The sequence below is a fragment of the Trichoderma harzianum genome (assembly GCF_003025095.1).
Source record: "Trichoderma harzianum CBS 226.95 unplaced genomic scaffold M431scaffold_1, whole genome shotgun sequence".
Classification (NCBI taxonomy): Eukaryota; Fungi; Ascomycota; class Sordariomycetes; order Hypocreales; family Hypocreaceae; genus Trichoderma; species Trichoderma harzianum.
Genome location: NW_020209249.1, coordinates 433,908 through 452,651, shown reverse-complemented (window position 1 = coordinate 452,651; position 18,744 = coordinate 433,908). Strand labels below are relative to the sequence as shown.

The window sequence follows — 18,744 nt, the reverse complement described above, 5'->3', positions numbered from 1 at the left end:
TTTTTGTTTGCCAACCCGCATCGTCATTCCGCCGATTGGCCAAGCCGGTGCAAATTTGCGGCTTCGGTCGGTCCTAAAGTTGGCGAGATCTTGTCTGGGCCTCAAAATCCTTGCCCGGCAAAGGTAGAGTGTACATTAGTGTAACGTGTAGTGGCTGCGTTGGGTGCGAGGATGTCGGCGCGTGGAGGCGGGTATTGTGTACTTTTGTGCATGTTTGTCGACATGGGGTGCACGGCTGCTTTCTTTTGGGTTCCATGACTTCAGCTGCTGACGCTGTCTGGATCAGCCGGCTGAATATGCATTTGGCGTGTTGAGTCGAGGCCGAGATTATCCTAGGTGAGCTGTGCGATGCGTTGTCCCATCCAATATTGGATGGGGCGGTCTGGGTTTGTTTGCATGTTTTCTTCCTTGCATATTTACCATGCTATGCCAACGTCCAGTATCATCACCATATATACAACGATAGTTCTAGACTGAACTTCAATGAGGAGAGCATCAATATCTGAACTTAAGGTGATAATTCAGAAATATCGTCATTATTTATGATTGAATGCGCAGAGATTCCATCTGCGGCGTTGCCGGGTAAGATGTCTAACAAGACTCGATCATCTACCATGATGTCAACAAACAGAACATTTCATGCCCTATTTGCTGTGAAAATCAATTGAAGTAAAGGGATTTGCCAATTTTCGACGCATTCTTACTACTAGATGACGATCCATCCGTTTGTCGGTGGTGAGCCGATATATGGTAGAGAAAATAACAACTCCAGCACCGATATAAGTGTCAAATCTCGATACATGGCATCCAGACTGTTCAGCTCTTGGCTGTAGACTAAATTTTCAGTATTTTTCGAATAAAGCTACTATTTCAAATACATCTTCGATCCATATCGACTACCTGTGGAAATATATAGAGGTTTGGAATTCTACACCGATTGAACAACAGCGCCAGTCATCTACATGCTTGAGCAAATGAGACGAAAGATCGATAATAAATCAAACAACTACTATTTATTGAACCCTAGGCATTCCTGACATTATTGTATCAAAATCACAAATTGTCAACGGAGGTTCTCGTGTCCTTTACATTCTCCCCCTTATCCCAAGGGTGGCTGTCGAGATGCTTCATCCGCGATCCACAAAAATCGAACCCCTATGATTCAACTTTCGTACATAGCATCTCACATTTCCTGGTGGAGAGGCCACCCTCCCAAACCTCAGCAGAACTAACCTTAATTCCGAAAAGTACGGGTTCGCCCTGCAGCTGGTGTTCCGATAACGACGCTGGTCGGATTTCACCCGAACCACCGTGTCGGTCGGCTATCCTATTGGTTGAATACGCTGAAAACTGAGACAATGGACGTTTTTATGGATTTGTTCGTTAACTATGGTGTGTAGCATTGGCTAGATACGCGGATATACAATTCCTAGGCCAAGGGACCCTTCCACGGCACCACACGGCAAACTCAGCAGTAAATGCGTAGTAATCAGTGATGTAACGGCAGGGTTAAAAGAGTCATACATGATGAATCATACCAGGTACGGCAAACTGAGCCATGGAATCGGGGGTCCTAGTGATTGATACATGCACGTATAGTGACCTGTCGTCCATCATGCTTCTGCTCGGTCAGGTGACGGCTTCATGGGTCTACGATGCCCATTCTCCCTGTCTGTGTAGTAGAATAGATGGCTATTTTAATGTGAGAGAATGATGATTCATCAAGAGATAAAGGGAATCTTGTTAGTCAGGACGTCACTTGTCGGCCCTAGATTGCCCGAACCCACCACGTGGCTTCACTATATCAGAGATGAGAGATGACAACACGGAGTATTTCGCGCAATATGAGATCTGAATCCAGAATAGCCTTATCCAATAAAGTGCTTACTAACTGTAAGCATCATTAGTCAGAGGTGTTGAAGTCGAAGTGTCGAGTTTTGTGTGTATAGGTTAGCTCATGCGGTATTACAGATGCTTGGAGGATCTCCAATATTGTATGCTGGTAGAAATGTCTTGGAGACTTGAAAAAAAAAAAAAATTCGATCAGCACTTCAGAATACAAGAGATAATAAAGAATTGTAATTAAGCAACGGCCATTATTTTGACGCTGTTGTGGTGCAAATGAAATGTTCACTCTACATGAATCACTTTTATTTCTCGAAGCATCTAGGAGTAGCATCTAGTCGTGTCGGTTCAGCGACTGCACACATTGCATCTCTCACGTCCAGACCACGATTTTTTATTTTAAAAAATATTCAACGCAATAAATTTGATAACCTCATTAATGAATAATGACCATTCTTCATTGAGAGCAGCCGTAACATGTCGGCTCTGCGAAATTGATACATCCTCCTCCCATTCCATTTTCCACGCTTCAGTGCTTACGTAAGACCACGCGACCCCCAAACTGCAGCCTCAGGAATCATTCGCACCTCAGGCATTTACTAGGTACCTTCCTTCACAACTCCATTACAGGATCTTTCTCTCATTATCTCCTCTTTATGAATGTTCGTTTGTCGGGTTCTTTTCATTATCTTCTCCCAAAAATGCCGTGAGTATTGCCAGGAACAAGCCGCTGCGACATGATACCGTTCGAGCAATATTGACATCGGCGGTGCATCGCTTCTTCACTGGTGTTTCGTATATGGTTGTGTGCCCTCGTCTCTTTTCTTCTGTCTACGGGTTTATTTGTTTGTCTACTCATTCTCCATCATTTTGACATTCTCTCTGACAATCCATGACAGATCACGAGGCTTCTTCATCGTTCAACTTCAACAACCCTTGCGCCGCGTGCTTTCCAAGACTCTCAAGAGCTCCCATGCTCGGTATCTCGAGAACGGTAATGCCAAACCCAATGATCTGACGCCACCAACTTTGCATCTCGACTCCCACCAGCGAGTCAAGGCCAAGAGCTGCCAGAGACGTTGACACCTCTGGATCATCTTCTGACTTGAGCAGGAACATAAACAGCCTCTTGACAATCTCGATCGGTAGAGTTGCACCCGCATCCTTGGATTTGAGCATGGATGGCTTCGTCTTGGCCTTGGCTAACAAGATCTCTAGAAAATTGCTGCTGGCCCCAGAGCCATCATCAGACTCTATGGATGCGTTGTGATACGCCATGATGCGCCCATCTTTTTTTCTAGAAGGCGCGACCTTCCTGGCTACCCAAGGGCACATAAGTGAGTATTCTAAGCAAAAACGTGTTGCTGTCGACATAGCTAGACACCGATTCTGACCTTTCTGCGGACTACAGGATGACTCTTCCGATAGCTTCGAGGAGCTCGCAGTAAGACTCCGCTGTTGTTCGCTAGACTCCTTGTCTTTAGAAGTCGGGTGGTTCATCGTCGGTGACACAACCCGCGTCTCCAACCGCCCCTAGATCAATACAAGAGGCACGCAGCCCAAAAGCAGTCTTGTACTGCACAAAGCAGTCGAGGTAAGTGGTAGCGCTCGCGTATTTTGGATTGGCCAGCCAGGCCCGTGCTACCTGTCATGGAAGAGAGCCGAACGAAGAAGTCAAGTTTGATGCTGGCCTGGCACGCAATGTCGTGGAGGTCCCACGTGCCTCTGACCTCGGGTAAGATTGCCATGCCCCATTCTCCATAGGCCATGCGGAGAAAGGCCTCGTCGCAAAGCACCATGGAGGTTTGTAGGATACCTTTCAGGTTCGTGGCAAGATATATGGCGCGAGCCACGTCTTCTGTGTTTACCACGCTGACCTTGACAAGTTCAACAGCAAAGCCAAGACTATCAAGCTCACGAACAAAATATACATCGTCAGGACCATCGCCAGCACTGCGAGAGAGAGACGAGCTGTCGTGAGTCATGTTCGACCAGCACGGAAAGCGTCCATCTCCAGCTGGCTGCCACCAAGCAAATCTCGCTTGCCAATCCCAACACTGGTCCTGTATTGAGCCACACAGCGCCACGTCGTCTGGAGTAGCTCACCGGACAGAAGGTTGAGCGACATCGACGCCTGGACCGTTGGTTTCGCGCGTGGCGCCCTCGACGAACTTGGTGTCGTGATGCTGGCAGGTGCGACTCCTAGGGATATTGAACCCATCCATGAGGAACTTGTCTTTTCCTTCTTTTCCTACGGTGGCGTGCATCGCTGCCCCAACCTTCTTGGCCAGCTGGATCGCAGATGCCCAGGCCTCCCGATGCACTGTGAAACAAGAATGACTGGAAAATCTGGGTAGTTATTACCTTCCAATCGGCCTCAAGTGAATCTGCAAGCGAGTCGTTTACTAACCTGACCTTTCTCTAGGTGAGCAACATTGAATACTGACTCAGCGGCCGTTGAAAAGACAGTAGTCATTGCCGTGGCGTCCTCAAATGAGATGTTGTCAGGGATCTGGATGCATAACTTTTTGAGAATGCTGGCATGCGCGGTGAAGATACCAGCTTTGACGGTCATGGCAGGGTCGTCTGGTCTAAGGGTCCGGACTCCAGGGCCAACACGACGAATCATACCAGCATCTTCTGTGCCTACGCCTTCATCTGGACAAGGTATGTCATTGACAGCTCTTAGGGGGCATCTTAAGCGGCACTTAGTGTCGGGTTGTTATAAACTTATTTTGAGTTAACAGGTGGTGGTGGACTAGTGCTTACCTTGAAGTTCTGATCTATCGCATGCAACTTAATCTCAATCTCTTCGCTCGTCAAATGTTTTTGTTTACGCGGGACCCAGTTTAAAGAAGCCAAGCGGTCGCCTCGAGCACTAGCTGATCCTCTACTCCCGTTTCGGTCATCAACTCGTCTTGGACCGTTGGCGACTGCAAACCCAGAGTCAGAATCCAGCACACCGTCTCCTTGACGCTCCTGGAACTTTGCAAACACGTCCAGAGCAATATTCAGTGAATTCTCAAAGTCATCAGCCTCACAGACTGCAGAGTTTGACAGAGCCTCGGTGCGAATTGTTCTGGACAACCCGACGGGCGGCGCATAATCTTGGCTCTGGCAGCTAGCCTGATAGCTGTGTGGGATTCAAAAGTGAGTCGCGTCGTTGAGCCCGTCCAACAGTTGCCGTAGTGTACAGTAGGGAGCTTTATCAATGTCACTCAAAAAGGTCGATCGCAGTCCGAGAGGGAAACAATATCCCGGCACAGGAAAACATGTTCCCTGAGCTTATGGTTGTGGACTCTATAGCCCTTTGGCTCGCGCCGTCGTTGCAGAGAAGCGTGATTGTCTTCTTCGTCAATGGAACAAACCCGACGCTGGGCTTTGCCACTATAATGGTGTTCCGCTGGTTGGGCTCTTCGCTGTCAAGAACTCAACTGCCTCTAGCCCCGACTCCCATCCGCATCGGGCAGGGGAAACATAGGATTTATCTGGCCGGCCGTCTGCTGCAATGCACCACCATCCTGGAAAAATACCAACCAAAGACATAGTTTGGTCACTTGTTCACTGAGTGAAACCCATGAAGCAAGAACCACCCTCCCGCATCCAGCAACCTCTGGACGTGGGCCAAAGTCGGCGAGAGACTTGACGTTGCGTGAGTGACATTGGTCGCTATGATAAGGTGGTGCTTTCACCGCAAACCCTTGCTCTTCAGGGTCTCTACTGATGTATGATGTTACGTATTCCATGCTGAGCTCATCCTTGAAATCTCTCCTTTGCCGCCACGAAGAAGTCTGATGAGAGATTAGGAAAGGTGTACTTGGAGTACATGGGTTGTCGGTGTGGCCCTGGAAGGGCTAGATAGCTCAGCATGCTTGCGGTGGACGCGCCGGTTCCCGCACCAGCCTCCAGAATGCACAAGTTGGGTTTGGCATGTACCAGGTGTTGATGAATTCTGGCCTGTCACTGGCATCAGCAGGTACGTCCATCTGATTGAAGATATCGTCTATTCTGAGGACCTCGAGTACATCGATCTTGCATGAGAAGATGACTACAATGTTGGTTGCAATTTGTCGCATGGAATCGCGCATCCCTTCTACCAAGGCGTCAAATATTGCTCGAAGGTACTCTTGCTCTATGTTGATAATTTGAGGATACTCCCTACTCTGAGGGCTTTGTAGCTAATCGGCGACCCAGTCCAGATCAGGTCTCCGGACGAAGCGTGCCGTGTTCTGAAGGCTGTCATTCGAAACAGTTTCCACATCTTCAAGCTGCGAGATTCCTAGTCCATCAACGTGCAAAACCATTTATCGCCAACACGATCTGCTGTTTCTGGCTGATAGCCTCGTCATTACCCCCAACGCTCTCAGCCGAAGCCTAAAGAGTAATGTCGGCCCTTGAGACTGGTCAGTGCACTATCAGACTGTTGATATGGGTCGGTACCCTTCTGTAGAAACTGGGGTTCATTTAACCTCTGAATGAGACTATAGGGGCTAGCTGGAGGGGTGCGTCAATTCCCATGAGATGTAGATGATGCTCTTTGCCATCATCTCTTTCAAGATCCGTCAGATTTCTTGATGCTAACCCTTGGACAGGGCCAGTTCTGACGTCGCTCGGACACTGGAACAGTGGATTGAGGCTCGGACCAGCCTTGTCCATGCAATCGTACAGGATCCGCATTGGGAGCCGTCGTAGCAGCAGCTCTACGCCTTCAACAGGCTCAGGTTCGTTCAACTCAAAATGTGATCTGTCCACTGCAGTGATTCACCCATACATAACCGTTGTAGAAAGAGATGATCAACCCACACCACTTGGAGTCCAAAGAGTCCGTCATGCGATGCGGGCGGAGGTTGGACACAACTTCCGTAACCTCACCCCCGTCGTTGAGATCCATGGCCTCCTTGATCACCACTTGCCGAAGCGCATACTCGTTTCTATGGCCGCTAATCTGTGCAGCAAATTCACCTACTATAGAGATTTAACCAGCAGCGGGAAACACGGCGTTCTCCTCAATCTTGTGGTTACGGGTCCAGGGGATATTTTCTACGCGGAGCATTTTGCGCCAGCTGGGCTGCCGGTCAGAACTCTCCATCTGGCGGGCTCCCAGCAGTGAATGCTTGGAAAACTCACGTAGCCTGTATTCTCGTGAGGCTCTGGATTCTTACCAGTACTCGTCATCGTGATCTCAGGGGTGTCTGGGAAGATCGGCAAGACAAGCAACATTGGGCACCAGCTTGGCCAAGTCAAAGGTAATGTTCATCCCAACAAGACTAAGTGCCTTGGGATATGAATTGACATAGTTTACACTACGCGCGTCAGGATAAGAGGCCGACTGAGCCAGGATTTGCCTGATTGGACCATCTAACGCCCTATGAGCTCCGACCTCGAGGAATGCAATGGTATCGAAGTACTCGACGATAGGGGCAACGGCTGACCTGAAGAATACAGGAGTTTCGAGGTTCTTTTGTTAGTACAAGTCATGTAGGTGTTCTTTTATTTTGTCCCCCGTTACGTTGAAAAAGGAGAGTTTGAGAGGCGATTTGTCCTCCAGTTGTGGCTGAATCATGGCGTGATATTCGCTGCCAGTCTCGCTCATGTGATGAGAGTGGTAGGCCTTGTCGACCTTTAGCACTCGCGCTCCTATATCAGAGTGGCTCTCTCGAGTGTGCTCAACGGGTTTCTGAATTTCCTTTGCATCTCCAGAAATTATTGCGCTCTTGGGAGAGTCCTCGCAAGTCACGACTATGCCGGCAGATAACAGCGGGGACGCTTCCTCTGCACTCAGGCCAATCACCGCCATGCCCCCGGCCTTTTTCGGCTTCTGAGATGCCATCTCTCGCTTCCACGATGTGGTAATGACTTCCTTAGCTGTGAGTGCACCAGCTGCATACATCACAGCAATCCCACTCTTGCTGTAGCCAACTACTGCATCCAGCATAACACCAGGCGAGAAGAGGAGATCGACTAAAGCAATCTATATAACTGTACACAACTGCTGAGAGAGCTCAAAGTGCTGGATGCGGGGAATTTTGGCTTGCTTCAGGCCCCCTTCTCAACCGTCTGTTCTGGGAGCGATAGCTGTTCTTGACGGTGCTTGTCTAGAGCCCGGAAGGTGCTGTGAAAGGGGAGATCTCTGCGGAGCAACAACCCTTGACCCATACGAGGCTACTGCTCACCTTGGATAGTGAAGATGCTCTCGTCGCACCGCTAGAGTATATGCGAGATCTCTTAGGCTGGGGCGTGCTCTGACGTACCATTCTTGTAAGCGCTCCGTCATCTTCCGTAATGCATTCGCAGAGTTGTCTTATAGCAAACGAAGCTCTGGCGTCTCTTCAGACTGGGCACCATTTGATGTGGGAGCAATGGCGAAGAAGCTGGTAGCAGAGTCAACGCTTGCATGTCCGTTTGTTCCTCCCATACCAAAAGAGTTGATCCTGATACACTCATGCGTTGACTGTGGCCATGGTGTTGGCTTGAAAGGGACTGTCAAGTTGCGTTCGTTGAAAGGCTTTGAGAACTTGATGTCGGAAGGAATGGTTTGTTGCTTCAAAGCAAGAACTGACTGGATTAGAGGTATGATGCCGGAAGCACCTTGGCTATGGTCCAGATTAGGCTTTACTGAGGTGATGTGCGCTCTAAAGTCTCCAAAGACACGGGAAATTGCCGCGGTTTCGATGAGGTCACCGACAGGTCGTCCCGTACTGTAGCACTCCACCACCGCGGCCTTGATGAAGATGGTGTTGATGGCTTTGACTCTGGCATCCATTGCCATCTGTCGAGAAACTTTTGCACGTGCTTTCACGGGAGAGAGCCACCGACTGAGACATGGTAGCTGTGTTCCCTGGTGCAAGTATCAAGCTGACCCCACCGACGATGGCAGTCTCGCACTCCCCTCTTTGCACAGCCTTTGCAGCTTCATTGAGACCCACGAAGGCAGAGGAACAAGTGGTGCTAACATCGTTTAGTCAGTGCCAGGTGATGTTGGAGCGTAGAAACTATTTAGAACAACTTCAACAAGACAGCAGAGAAGATTGCCCTCGAAATGAAGAGAGATGCAGGGGGAAAATGGTATACCAAGGCGGGCGCAAGTCCATTTCATACGATATTCGATTGGAGAGCATGGAATCGCCAAAACTATCTAGCTTGTTTGTTCCAGCCTGCCGGGGTCCTTTGATCAGCATGTCAAGGTACTCTTCCCCAAAGCAGCCCGTGTAGTAGCTGATGGGATTGCCTTGGAAGTTGACCTCTCCAGCGTCGTCAATACATTCCCGAGTGGCCTCTAGCATGAGACGCTGCGCTGGATTTGAGGTTTCTACCTCGGTCGTCCTGATGGAGAAACGGGTCACATACAAAGTGGCCAGATTGACCTTTTCATCGAGAAAATATCCATACTCTGAAACAACTGTCCAAGGCTGAAAGACTTTCTTGTGATATACAAGCTCAAAACAGGGACCGCCAGTAGGAGAGGAGCGTGGGGAGGATGCGGGGTTATCCGTATACCCCTGTACGGGGTGGATGAGAACCCAGTCATGGTCGCCGAAAGTGTGCCTGTACCAGCCACAGCTTGTGCCCGGCGTTTCACGTCAATCCAGCACGCTTTTCTATCTAGTCGCGTCCAAGGGCCAGGAAAGAATATGATTCATCTTTCAGGCACAACGAACAGATGAAGTGGTTGACAGGTTTGCAGACCCCATATGCGCCTGGGCAGAAGAAATACTGGAGATAGAGGAGAGAAATGATGTGATCGACCTGCGGAGAAGAAGGCTCAACCGTAGTGGTTGTCGCGCTGCAGATCGCCACGCTTGTTTCAGCTCCCAGACGTGACATCAAGAGTCCACATTCAGAATTATTCTCAGGTATGTAAGGAAGGGTTTTGCAATTTGATCTCATCACTAATCGTACATAATAAGTCCATCTAGGTCTTCGACTGACAATTGATCGCCGATGCTTGAGCTTGATAACGCGTAATCATGGGCATGGAACATGTCCAACTTTTTTCACGACGACTGGATGTTGCGCACAGTAGCAACAACGAAGCAAGCCCATGCCGCCAAGTCCACAGTCAAGCCTCTCCAGGCGTGAATCGTTAGCCAGCTGTCCAAATCGTTGGTGCTCTGTCCCTTGGAAGTGTCCTCAATCACGGCCTGCACTTTGGGGGCTATGGCAGGGACGAATGCCAGATGGCTGGCGGCCAAAACCATGCCGGCCGTGTACCAGCGCAGAGACCCATTGGCCCAATGCGAGTCATGGTTGACCAAGCAGGTTGCGAGCGTGGATGACACTGTCAAGGAGAGCAGAACCAGGACGCGAGTCACTCCTCCGCGGAAAAAGTAGCCAAAGTACGTGGGCAGCAGCTCGTTAGATTTGCTTCGGATCTCGGGCTTGTTGAAGAGATGCAGGAAGAAGTGCTGGTCCCACGCAAACCAAAGCGAGCAGGTGGACGTAAGCAGGGGCGCCGCCCGCAGTGCAACGACTGGGTCGAAAAAGGCTCTGGAAGCCATGGCCTCAAAATCTTCGTTTTGTGTGTCTGACTTGATTTTATGATGAATGAAGGAAAAGGACCCGATTGCAACGAAGTGCGTGATTTCACGGCTTGGAGAATCGACTGATGAGCTGTTTTCAGTCGTCACGTGATAAATGCGCCGATGAAGTGTTGGTCGTTGCGGAGGGAATTAACAAATCCTGCTTACGCAGTTGGCATCTTGGAGTTTGTTGCGCCATTCGGGGGGATTAACCAACCAGCTCCGCCGTTGTCGATTACCGTTGTGTTGTGATGTGATCTACACCATTTGTGTGGATTGGTGAAGAATTTATTAGTGGAGTCTTGTCCACTGTAAAAGCTCGAGTCCGTGGTTGATGGCGTTGCCAAGTTGTCAATTTATTCCCTGTCGCTTGGTCTTGGTGATGCCTCTACTGGGATTCTAAGCCATGATTTATAAAATGTGGAACTGTTTACAAAGGAATGGGCTGCGCTAGGTTGCCGGCCACCCCAACTGGTCACTGAGCCGGAATGCGGCAATCGGAGTGAGATGAAACATGGCATTTGTTTTGTCTCAACTGCGGCGGCAACATCCGACGAACCGAGGAGCTAATTCAGCTCCAACCTTTACGTTGCCATTGGTCAAGATGGATGATGCTAGCAGGGCGAACTGTCAACCACCTGCATCTGTGAGGATCACCATAGGCCGGATCAGCAGCCTTACTCCTTTAGGTTGCAGCGAGGAACAGCACGAGTAAGCGGCGAGTTCAAAGGTTCTATAAAAGTTCCCAACGATTGGAAGCAATGGTCATCACCATCTTAATTGAGAAGAACACCCAAGGTGTTCTGGGCTGTAGACTCGACTTTGAGACCGAGGGTTCGCACCAATGAGTACGCTCCTTCGACTGGACCAAAGAACATGCAAATGACTGAGTTGGATGGCATGAACGCCTTTCATTATCCTGAGAGATCGGATTACGACTCACTAACTTCATAGGGGCATCCAATGGTATAAAGCATGCCGAGTTGTTTATGCCAGATTGACAAGACTGTGGTGCAGAGACCAGAGTGAAAAGAGAAGCTTCATTGGCTTCTATTACCAGCTTCAGTGAGCCTATACCTATGGATGGAGATGCTGTTGTCTTGGCATCGCCCTTGTTGAGCCTTCTGCGTATCGTTTTCTGCAACTCCGTTATCGCCAATTGTTGTATTTCACTAGAGCCGGATCTTTTTAATCTCCTCTACCATCTTATCACTCCTTTCAAGGCTTGTCTCTTGGCCACGATATAACGCCGGACTAATAAGCATACTTCTAGCAACTGTGTTACCTTGCACCATATTCGAAGAGTGCGATGACACATCGTATCTATTGAAGGCGAATACCCTTCGTACAGTGACATCTGGCACTAAATCCTTCCGATCCCTGTCCAGGGGGGATTTGCTTGGCCATTCATGCCGTTGGATCCAAGTGACAGTTGACAAGCACAAGAATACTACCCTCCTATTTCGCAATTGGTCCAATCATGATTGATCCAGTCGTTTTTTGGCTGACCAACACCTTCTGCTGCATCGCGCTATGGAGGGACGGGAATGAGAGCCAATTTTGCAATACGAAGCAAAATGTTGTTATTTGTCATGTTAATCACCGCAAACACTGTGCACTGCATCATCCCTGGGAAATGTGGCTTGATGATGGCGTTGCAAATTTACTACAGACCCTTCATCCCCTTTCCGACTGCGACCCAAATTGCGTGGCATCGGGATGCATCAAAGAAATGGGCAAATGATTGCAATTTGTCTAACATACTAATTACGAACAAATGGACAAGGGAACAGCTGTGCGGCTATTTTGGCACTCCCAATTCTCTCAAGGATTCCGACAGTCCAAGACGAATCCAATTTTCAATCTCTGCCCTCGTAGCAACAGCAATCACTCCGAGCATTCCCAACGCATTTGCACCAGCTTCTTTGTTGATACCCGCTCGACGCCTTGGTATGACAATCATCCATCGTTTACTCATTATAAAGTTGTGAGGACATGCCGCACCTGGTGGCGCCGAATCTGCATGCTGAGCCAACCCCTGACCAACGGTCGTGGCCTGCTGGAGGAGATTCGTGTAGACTTCTATAAGCCCCTTTCCGCCTGTATTCGCAACATCAATCCGTTGGTAGAACCAGTGAAATGGAACCTTGGGAGGGCTGCTGCTGGAAGCCTCATTATCCAGAAAGTCGGCAAAACTGTGAGGCGGTTTGGGAATAAGTTGCATATGCTTATGCAGCCGACTGCAGCCTCCGTCTTGGCCGCAGTTGTAAAATACGACAAAGTCTTGACTCATGGAAAGGAGAACCGTTTGCGCCGCCTCCAAACCGGCTTCGTCCAACGGCTCGTACTGTCTTCGGTACCCATCACACGTTAGAAGCATGAGATGCGGACGTGCGTAGCAAAATTTGTTGGCAATAACAAAATGGTCATTACCGATTGGACCAATCTCGAAGCCTTTGGTGGAAATATCGCTGCCATCGGCTTTGTCGCCGTTGACTTCTGCATTCTTTTCCGATGACGGCGGTCCCAGCACGGGCTTCTTTACAAGTGCCGAAGTAAGCAGGAATTGAAACTAAAAGACGACTCATTTAGCAGCAGCCCAGCTTCATCAGACAAGCCAGAACTCACCTCAAGGTCACCATCCACATGTTGAACGGTCTCTTGGTTTTGGTCATAGAGTACCAAACCAGAGTTGACCAACTTGTCAAACTTTGAGAGAATCAGTGTCTCGTCCATAGCGAATAGTGTAAAGCCGTTATATGGCCAAAGCTTTGTAAATCGACAACGAGGATGGGTATACAAGGCAGAGTATCGGTGACGATACAGGGTTGGGGATGAGGATGAGAAAGAAAAAGAAGGTCAAAGGCGCAAGCTGGGAGGCTTGTTGACTGCAAGATTAATAAGTAGTTGGATATTGCTCAGCGTGGCTGTGCTGTCAAGAGGAGCTGTGTGACATATACGATGGCATTATACTACATCCATCTAGTGTATGTTATGTTCTAATGTGCTGCTTGGTGTCCTTGTTCCATAGTGTTTCACATTGAGTGCAAGTGGAGATAAAGTGAAAATAATAATAATTACATATACTATAGAAGTAGAAATAGACCCCGTGTACCAACACAGTTTTGACGCAAGACTAAGCTACGTAGGATTCTATACCATAACCCAGTATATCATAGGTAATGATATAGGATTCTCAATGGGTCGGGATCGGGGGTACCAAGGGAGAGTCGGTGTTCATCAGAGACGGTGGTACCCATCCAGCTGCAGCTGCCCAATTGATGCCCCTAGCTGGCACTGCGATATTTGTGAGGCCAAAGGCAGCAATAAGTGCCTGACCAGCAGCCGTCTTTTGCAAGCTCGCATATTCTTGCTGTGATGTCTGGCCAACTCCAGAAGCCCAGAATAGATTGTCAAACAAATGGGCAATGGAAAAAAACTTGTGAGAGTCAGGATTGTATAGAGAGTTGCGATGGAACCTGAAGGCGTGTGCTGCAGCGTAACCATATTGCATTTCATATGCTGCATGGGATAGCTTAGTATAAGTCCCTAGATAAATTACAGAGCGTGCTAACTTACTTCCGTAAAGTCCAACAGCACCGCCATTCCACAAGGCTTGTGTGTAAAAGGCGCCGAGCCAACTCTTGCCTGCCGTATCAAGCGTCGTGCCACTAGGAAATGCAGTAGGTCCGTTGCTGGTAAAGCCCACTGGAAGCTTCATGTTCTTTGTGCAAAAGATGATGTTTTGGTAGAATTTTTGGTTATTATCATAGCTGTATCCCGACTGGCCATTTGTCGCGCATGGCTTAGTGATTCCATCAGTCGAAACCTCTGCGCCGGTGAGCTCGACTGGCAAATGGTAGTAAGGGTCCGCTGAGGCAGGTTAATAACGTGTAACTGAATCACATTATAGGCTATTGCACACTAACTGTAAACATATTTGCCGCTGCTGCTATTCTTCGATATGTACGGGGCATCATCGCAGACCACCATGAGAAATGGGGTTTCAGTCCCAGGTCCCCATACATAATTGAGTCCGTAAAGGGACCCTTGTAGAGATCTATTAGTTAATGGTGGATGTCATAGGCCTAGCCAGCTGTATAACTTACATGCTATGTTCCAAACGCCCAAGGGTCCACCCGGATTCGAAGTCGTAGCTGTATTGTTGCCCCAAAAAGCAGTGTAGGTTGAATTGAGTCGATATCTCTCCCAAGCGAGAACATTGGCAGGCAGAGTCGTTGGCGATTGAGTGGTAGGATGGTATACACGATACGAGTTGGCAAGCACCAGTTTTTCAATGATATCGTAGGCAGTGGTAAAGAGGCCACCAGAACCGGCAGCAGACGGAAAGCCATTGGCCTTTGCGAAAGGGTCACACGTCGCCTTGTCGACCCATATCATTTTGCCGGGGATCACTTGAGCAGCGATTGCTTGAAGACTGCCAAGGGCAGCCAAAATGGCGAGAGGTTTCATTCTGGGTAGTAGTGAGTAATGAATGTATTGGGGTTAGAGATAATGAGCGACTGCAACGAGAAATGAAGCGAGCGAAAAGTAAAGGAATGTCAACCACTAAAACAGTGAGGAGAGGTTGTGGAAAACGCTCTGAAAGGGTCTCGGCGCTCTCCAAATATATATATGTCTATCGCAGCCTAAGCGCTCACATACTCGTACGAGTATTTCCCTTATAGCCATCTAATCTTGTACTCTAATTAATCCATCCTCGGCGCCTGCCGCCCCTCAATCGTAACACTCTCTGCATTGGAATTTTACTAGCCTTGTTCTGGTAACATCGTTGGTGATACAGTGACAGTTGCTACTGCAGTTGGTTGGTGGTTCAGTGGGTTGATGTTACAGTGGGTTGGTTGGTTGGTGATACAGTCAGTTGGTGGTAGCAGGTCACTGCCCCTGGCTCTCGATCAAGGGGTAAATGGCCCCCAAAACATCGACCTGCATTTTCTAAATTCCAAAGTATAACTCAACAGATATAGTGACATTCGTAGCCTGGGCGCCAAGGGTTCGCAACGGCTTGCGACAATAAGGCTATCAAGGCCTGGGACGTGTCTATCCAACAGATGACACCAGTAATTGAAAGGCCATAAATTAATGATTACTCAATCGCTTGGAGAATTGATGGCGACCAACTTGCATCCGGATCATCCGATACGTAAGGGGTGTTGGATTCGGCCATGTCTTCATTCAGTGTTCACAAACTGTGGAAGCATTATGATGAGCATTTCGCACAAGCACGATTCCATCTATGGGACGCGTTTAATGTGAATAGATTCCAGCATTTTGCAGTAGCAAGCTCCTGGTCGATTGGCCACCTACAACCAAAAGGAAGCTTCACACTGCTGGATAATGAACAGAGAACAAAGAAGCCTTAGCCTAACTAGAACATTCCACTTAACCTCAGTTAACTACAGACACAAGTGTGTGACATAAATGCTAACCTGCACAATATCCAGTAATACACAGGACCAGGTTCATTTGAATAGACGAAACCAACTTTCACAGTCCTGCGGCTTTCAAGATACCCGGTTTCCTCTCTTCCAAGACCACCGCTGTTTGTTCCCAGGCTTTCTTCTGCGCCTTCTCACCCAAACTGGTATAAATCCAAGGCGCAACATCTTGGTTCTTTCCATCGCTCTGGCATTCACCCTGCGAATTATCTGGAGCAGCGGCGGCCAGCACAAGACACCGGCCGCCCACTTCAGCTGTGCGCGCAAGCATCTTGTAGGCGAGACGGACCAAGAGCGGAGGCTTAACACCGCTACGATTAATAGCACTGTAACAGAGGCCAGGATTCACCAGGTTGATAGTTATGTGATGCGCCATATAATTGGAATTGTGCTTTAGGCGGGCGACGATTTCGCGGACCAAGAGAACCTCGAGAAGCTTGGTGACTTGGTATCTTGGTTGTTGGCTGTATGAGACCTCGTTGTTTAACTGCTCGTATAAGCTCGCAGCATTGATTTCGTCGAATTTGCTAAGCCGATGCGCCTCCGAACTCACAATGGTCAAGTGAGGCGTCGCATCGGGAAACTCTGCCTTGGTGTCCCGAAGCTTTGGGAGCAGCGACAGAGCTAACAAGAACGTATTGAGTACATTGACTTGTGTGACTTGCTCATAACCATCAACTATCCTGAACTCTTTGGTGTTAATGCCGGCATTTAGTACCGCGGCATCAACACGGTGCAACTCTTTCTGGACTCGCTCGCAGAACTCGAGAGTGGATTGGTTGCTGGTCTGATCAAGTGGCCAGACCTCGATGGCATCGGCATCACTTCGTGCCGTGACACTCCTGAGAATGTCCTCCTTAGCGGCCTGGCCCTTTGAGACGGTGCGGACAGCAAGAATTAGTTTCGCGGCGTTGAGTCTATAAAAGTGACGAGCGGCCTCCAAGCCTAGCCCGACATTGGAACCGGTGACTATAACCGTCTTCCCAGCGAAAGAGTTTGTAGGGTAACGAGGAGTCACGAAGAGCTGTGAATAGAAAAACTGGCGAATAGCAGGTCCAAGGTTCAGTTGGATAGGAAATTCTGGCTCCTGCGTGTTTCCCATAGTAGAAAAGTCTAAGGAAAGAGAAGTGATAAAAGAGCTTCAATCTTATGGATGATCATAGCGTATATTCCCATCGCGAAATAAGTTGACTTTATATCTTTTTATATATACATATCTAAACGTCAGAGACAGACTCCCTGTTTAGGAAGTTGTTCCAAGGAAGCACAGGATCCGTCACTTGCATGTATGTCTGTATGCTAGCCCGCCATGCGAGACCCCACAATCCTAGGCGGTTTATTAGTCCGTCTCTTCAGCTGGCCTGTCAACAAATTCCTAAAACGGAATTTGTTCAACTGTGCGGTAGCCTGTACGACACTAATCGATTACAAATCACTAGCACTCAGCCTTTTTCAACATCCCTCGCTTGAGTTTCATTCATGTCTCGATCAACACATTCTACTTTCAGCAAAGTCCCCATAACGAACTGCTAGAGAACGCCTACGAGCTTGACATCAATCTCATTAATTTGATGATAAGGATTGGCCGACGTGGAGAAATAACGTAGCCGATGGAGCGGCCAGCTGCCCTGCATTTCATCAACACTACCCATCCGGGGGATGCCACCACCTCAAGCAGCTTGAGTCAGATTCGATCACATGCAGCCAAAGAAATACGTTTACGTGCACGCAGGTTACGCAAAACCGCTCCGCCACAGGGCAAAAAAAGCGATAACAAGAGGACCAGGCAGCCACAACGGAATGTCGACGGTAAACGAGGCGACACACCGGTCCGCTCAACTAAGATTACATCTAGTAATGGCCAGGAGGATGTCGAAGAACCCACATCTACAGTCACCACGATGCCACTTTCTCGCCCACAACAGGCCATTGGTCTCTCTCCTGTAGTCCCATGTGGGGACTTCTCTGACAAGGAAGGCTTCCTCTTTCTTCACTGTACGTCTATCCCTTTCAAAATAGTCCTGCCTGTATCTAAGAAGACTATGGAGAAAGATATCAATTACATCATACCTTTCAGCAATGGCAGCTGCCACAGAAACAAGGAAAGTTCCAATCGATGGCTTATCAACATGCAGCTGAAACACTGGATTCCATTGGCTCTTTCGGACCGTGGCCTCATGGCCGCGTTGTTTCTACAGTCTTGTCAGAGTCTAGGAGCATTAAATCCATGTCAGAATTATGCAGATATGTCAACCAAGTACCGACTGCAGTGTATCCAGTCAACAAATGCCTCATTAGCCACCAGGGATAGGCAGATGAGCGATGCCACTATCGCCAAGGTCATGATAATGGCAATTGATGAGGTTAGCGCTTATTACGATGGGCTTGATACGTGTGTTTCAGCTTCTAGTTAACTCTTTTTCTGCTCTAGTTTACAGTTGGAAATTTCGACGCGTGGCGTGCCCACCTTACGGCAATTACCTGGATGATCGAGAGGAGAGGCGGTGTTGACGCCTTGGGGGTCGGTGGATTTCTAAAAGAGGTCATTGTAAAGTATGCCTTCAGTTATTCCTCCTTCAAGCCCCATGCTAATCCACTCAGTACGCCTATATTCTACGAGTAGCAATATCGGCAACTTGCCTGAGATGAGGCACACAAGGGCGTGCTCGGCGTTGAAGGTGTGCAGTGTAACCATAAAACCATAAGCACTTTGATATGTCTTTTCTCGGTGGAGATGAAGACCCTGTTTGCTATTCGTACGGACATTACTCTACTCCTCTGGCTAAGCATAATTTCCGAATAGGAAAATGAATACACTTCAAATATCGACAACCGATCGATCTCATATTTCGACCAGACTCCATTAGGTTTGGCGGAACTCCACCAACATGTGCCACATCGAGAGATATAAGCTTCTAATT

The 18,744-nt window shown here is 48.6% G+C and overlaps 11 protein-coding genes across 11 annotated transcripts; 2 read left to right on the top strand and 9 right to left on the bottom strand.

Annotated features, from left to right (window-relative positions):
* Nucleotides 1-2,538: 2,538 nt before the first annotated feature.
* On the bottom strand, nucleotides 2,539-3,164 carry M431DRAFT_502197 (hypothetical protein). Its single transcript, XM_024918122.1, has 4 exons — nucleotides 3,064-3,164; nucleotides 2,959-2,990; nucleotides 2,745-2,839; nucleotides 2,539-2,690 (listed from the first exon to the last, which is right to left on the bottom strand). The coding sequence occupies exons 1-3, from the start codon at nucleotides 3,121-3,123 to the stop codon at nucleotides 2,746-2,748; spliced, it is 186 nt and encodes a 61-aa protein (XP_024779732.1). The 5' UTR covers nucleotides 3,124-3,164; the 3' UTR covers nucleotides 2,539-2,690; nucleotide 2,745.
* On the bottom strand, nucleotides 3,165-4,054 carry M431DRAFT_502195 (hypothetical protein). Its single transcript, XM_024918121.1, has one exon. The coding sequence runs from the start codon at nucleotides 3,828-3,830 to the stop codon at nucleotides 3,384-3,386; it is 447 nt and encodes a 148-aa protein (XP_024779731.1). The 5' UTR covers nucleotides 3,831-4,054; the 3' UTR covers nucleotides 3,165-3,383.
* On the bottom strand, nucleotides 3,948-5,933 carry M431DRAFT_161 (hypothetical protein; the record flags this gene model as incomplete). Its single annotated transcript, XM_024912988.1, has 4 exons — nucleotides 3,948-4,168; nucleotides 4,261-4,552; nucleotides 4,615-4,978; nucleotides 5,782-5,933. The coding sequence occupies 4 exons, from the start codon at nucleotides 5,931-5,933 to the stop codon at nucleotides 3,948-3,950; spliced, it is 1,029 nt and encodes a 342-aa protein (XP_024779730.1).
* Nucleotides 5,934-6,321: 388 nt separating this feature from the next.
* Nucleotides 6,322-7,035, top strand: M431DRAFT_502193 (hypothetical protein). Its single transcript, XM_024918120.1, has 2 exons — nucleotides 6,322-6,347; nucleotides 6,438-7,035. The coding sequence occupies exon 2, from the start codon at nucleotides 6,500-6,502 to the stop codon at nucleotides 6,953-6,955; it is 456 nt and encodes a 151-aa protein (XP_024779729.1). The 5' UTR covers nucleotides 6,322-6,347; nucleotides 6,438-6,499; the 3' UTR covers nucleotides 6,956-7,035.
* A 134-nt stretch (nucleotides 7,036-7,169) lies between these two features.
* On the bottom strand, nucleotides 7,170-7,779 carry M431DRAFT_502192 (hypothetical protein). The gene has a single exon (XM_024918119.1). The coding sequence runs from the start codon at nucleotides 7,733-7,735 to the stop codon at nucleotides 7,310-7,312; it is 426 nt and encodes a 141-aa protein (XP_024779728.1). The 5' UTR covers nucleotides 7,736-7,779; the 3' UTR covers nucleotides 7,170-7,309.
* A 367-nt stretch (nucleotides 7,780-8,146) lies between these two features.
* M431DRAFT_488820 (hypothetical protein) lies at nucleotides 8,147-8,608 on the bottom strand (the record flags this gene model as incomplete). The annotated part of the gene is made up of 1 exon (XM_024916609.1): nucleotides 8,147-8,608. The coding sequence occupies one exon, from the start codon at nucleotides 8,606-8,608 to the stop codon at nucleotides 8,147-8,149; it is 462 nt and encodes a 153-aa protein (XP_024779727.1).
* A 1,145-nt stretch (nucleotides 8,609-9,753) lies between these two features.
* M431DRAFT_502189 (hypothetical protein) lies at nucleotides 9,754-10,720 on the bottom strand. The gene has a single exon (XM_024918118.1). It carries the CDS (start codon nucleotides 10,341-10,343, stop codon nucleotides 9,840-9,842), a length of 504 nt encoding a protein of 167 aa, XP_024779726.1. The 5' UTR covers nucleotides 10,344-10,720; the 3' UTR covers nucleotides 9,754-9,839.
* Nucleotides 10,721-11,995: 1,275 nt separating this feature from the next.
* On the bottom strand, nucleotides 11,996-13,327 carry M431DRAFT_103202 (hypothetical protein). Its single transcript, XM_024911507.1, has 2 exons — nucleotides 12,993-13,327; nucleotides 11,996-12,936 (listed from the first exon to the last, which is right to left on the bottom strand). The coding sequence occupies exons 1-2, from the start codon at nucleotides 13,098-13,100 to the stop codon at nucleotides 12,166-12,168; spliced, it is 879 nt and encodes a 292-aa protein (XP_024779725.1). The 5' UTR covers nucleotides 13,101-13,327; the 3' UTR covers nucleotides 11,996-12,165.
* An 89-nt stretch (nucleotides 13,328-13,416) lies between these two features.
* On the bottom strand, nucleotides 13,417-14,983 carry M431DRAFT_103199 (hypothetical protein). The gene is made up of 4 exons (XM_024911506.1): nucleotides 14,474-14,983; nucleotides 14,294-14,413; nucleotides 13,944-14,237; nucleotides 13,417-13,886 (listed from the first exon to the last, which is right to left on the bottom strand). Exons 1-4 carry the CDS (start codon nucleotides 14,835-14,837, stop codon nucleotides 13,561-13,563), a joined length of 1,104 nt encoding a protein of 367 aa, XP_024779724.1. The 5' UTR covers nucleotides 14,838-14,983; the 3' UTR covers nucleotides 13,417-13,560.
* Nucleotides 14,984-15,872: 889 nt separating this feature from the next.
* On the bottom strand, nucleotides 15,873-16,925 carry M431DRAFT_73785 (hypothetical protein; the record flags this gene model as incomplete). Its single annotated transcript, XM_024922159.1, has 1 exon — nucleotides 15,873-16,925. The coding sequence occupies one exon, from the start codon at nucleotides 16,923-16,925 to the stop codon at nucleotides 15,873-15,875; it is 1,053 nt and encodes a 350-aa protein (XP_024779723.1).
* A 313-nt stretch (nucleotides 16,926-17,238) lies between these two features.
* On the top strand, nucleotides 17,239-18,700 carry M431DRAFT_170995 (hypothetical protein). Its single transcript, XM_024913028.1, has 4 exons — nucleotides 17,239-17,818; nucleotides 17,876-18,186; nucleotides 18,255-18,376; nucleotides 18,425-18,700. The coding sequence occupies exons 1-4, from the start codon at nucleotides 17,434-17,436 to the stop codon at nucleotides 18,444-18,446; spliced, it is 840 nt and encodes a 279-aa protein (XP_024779722.1). The 5' UTR covers nucleotides 17,239-17,433; the 3' UTR covers nucleotides 18,447-18,700.
* Nucleotides 18,701-18,744: the final 44 nt, after the last annotated feature.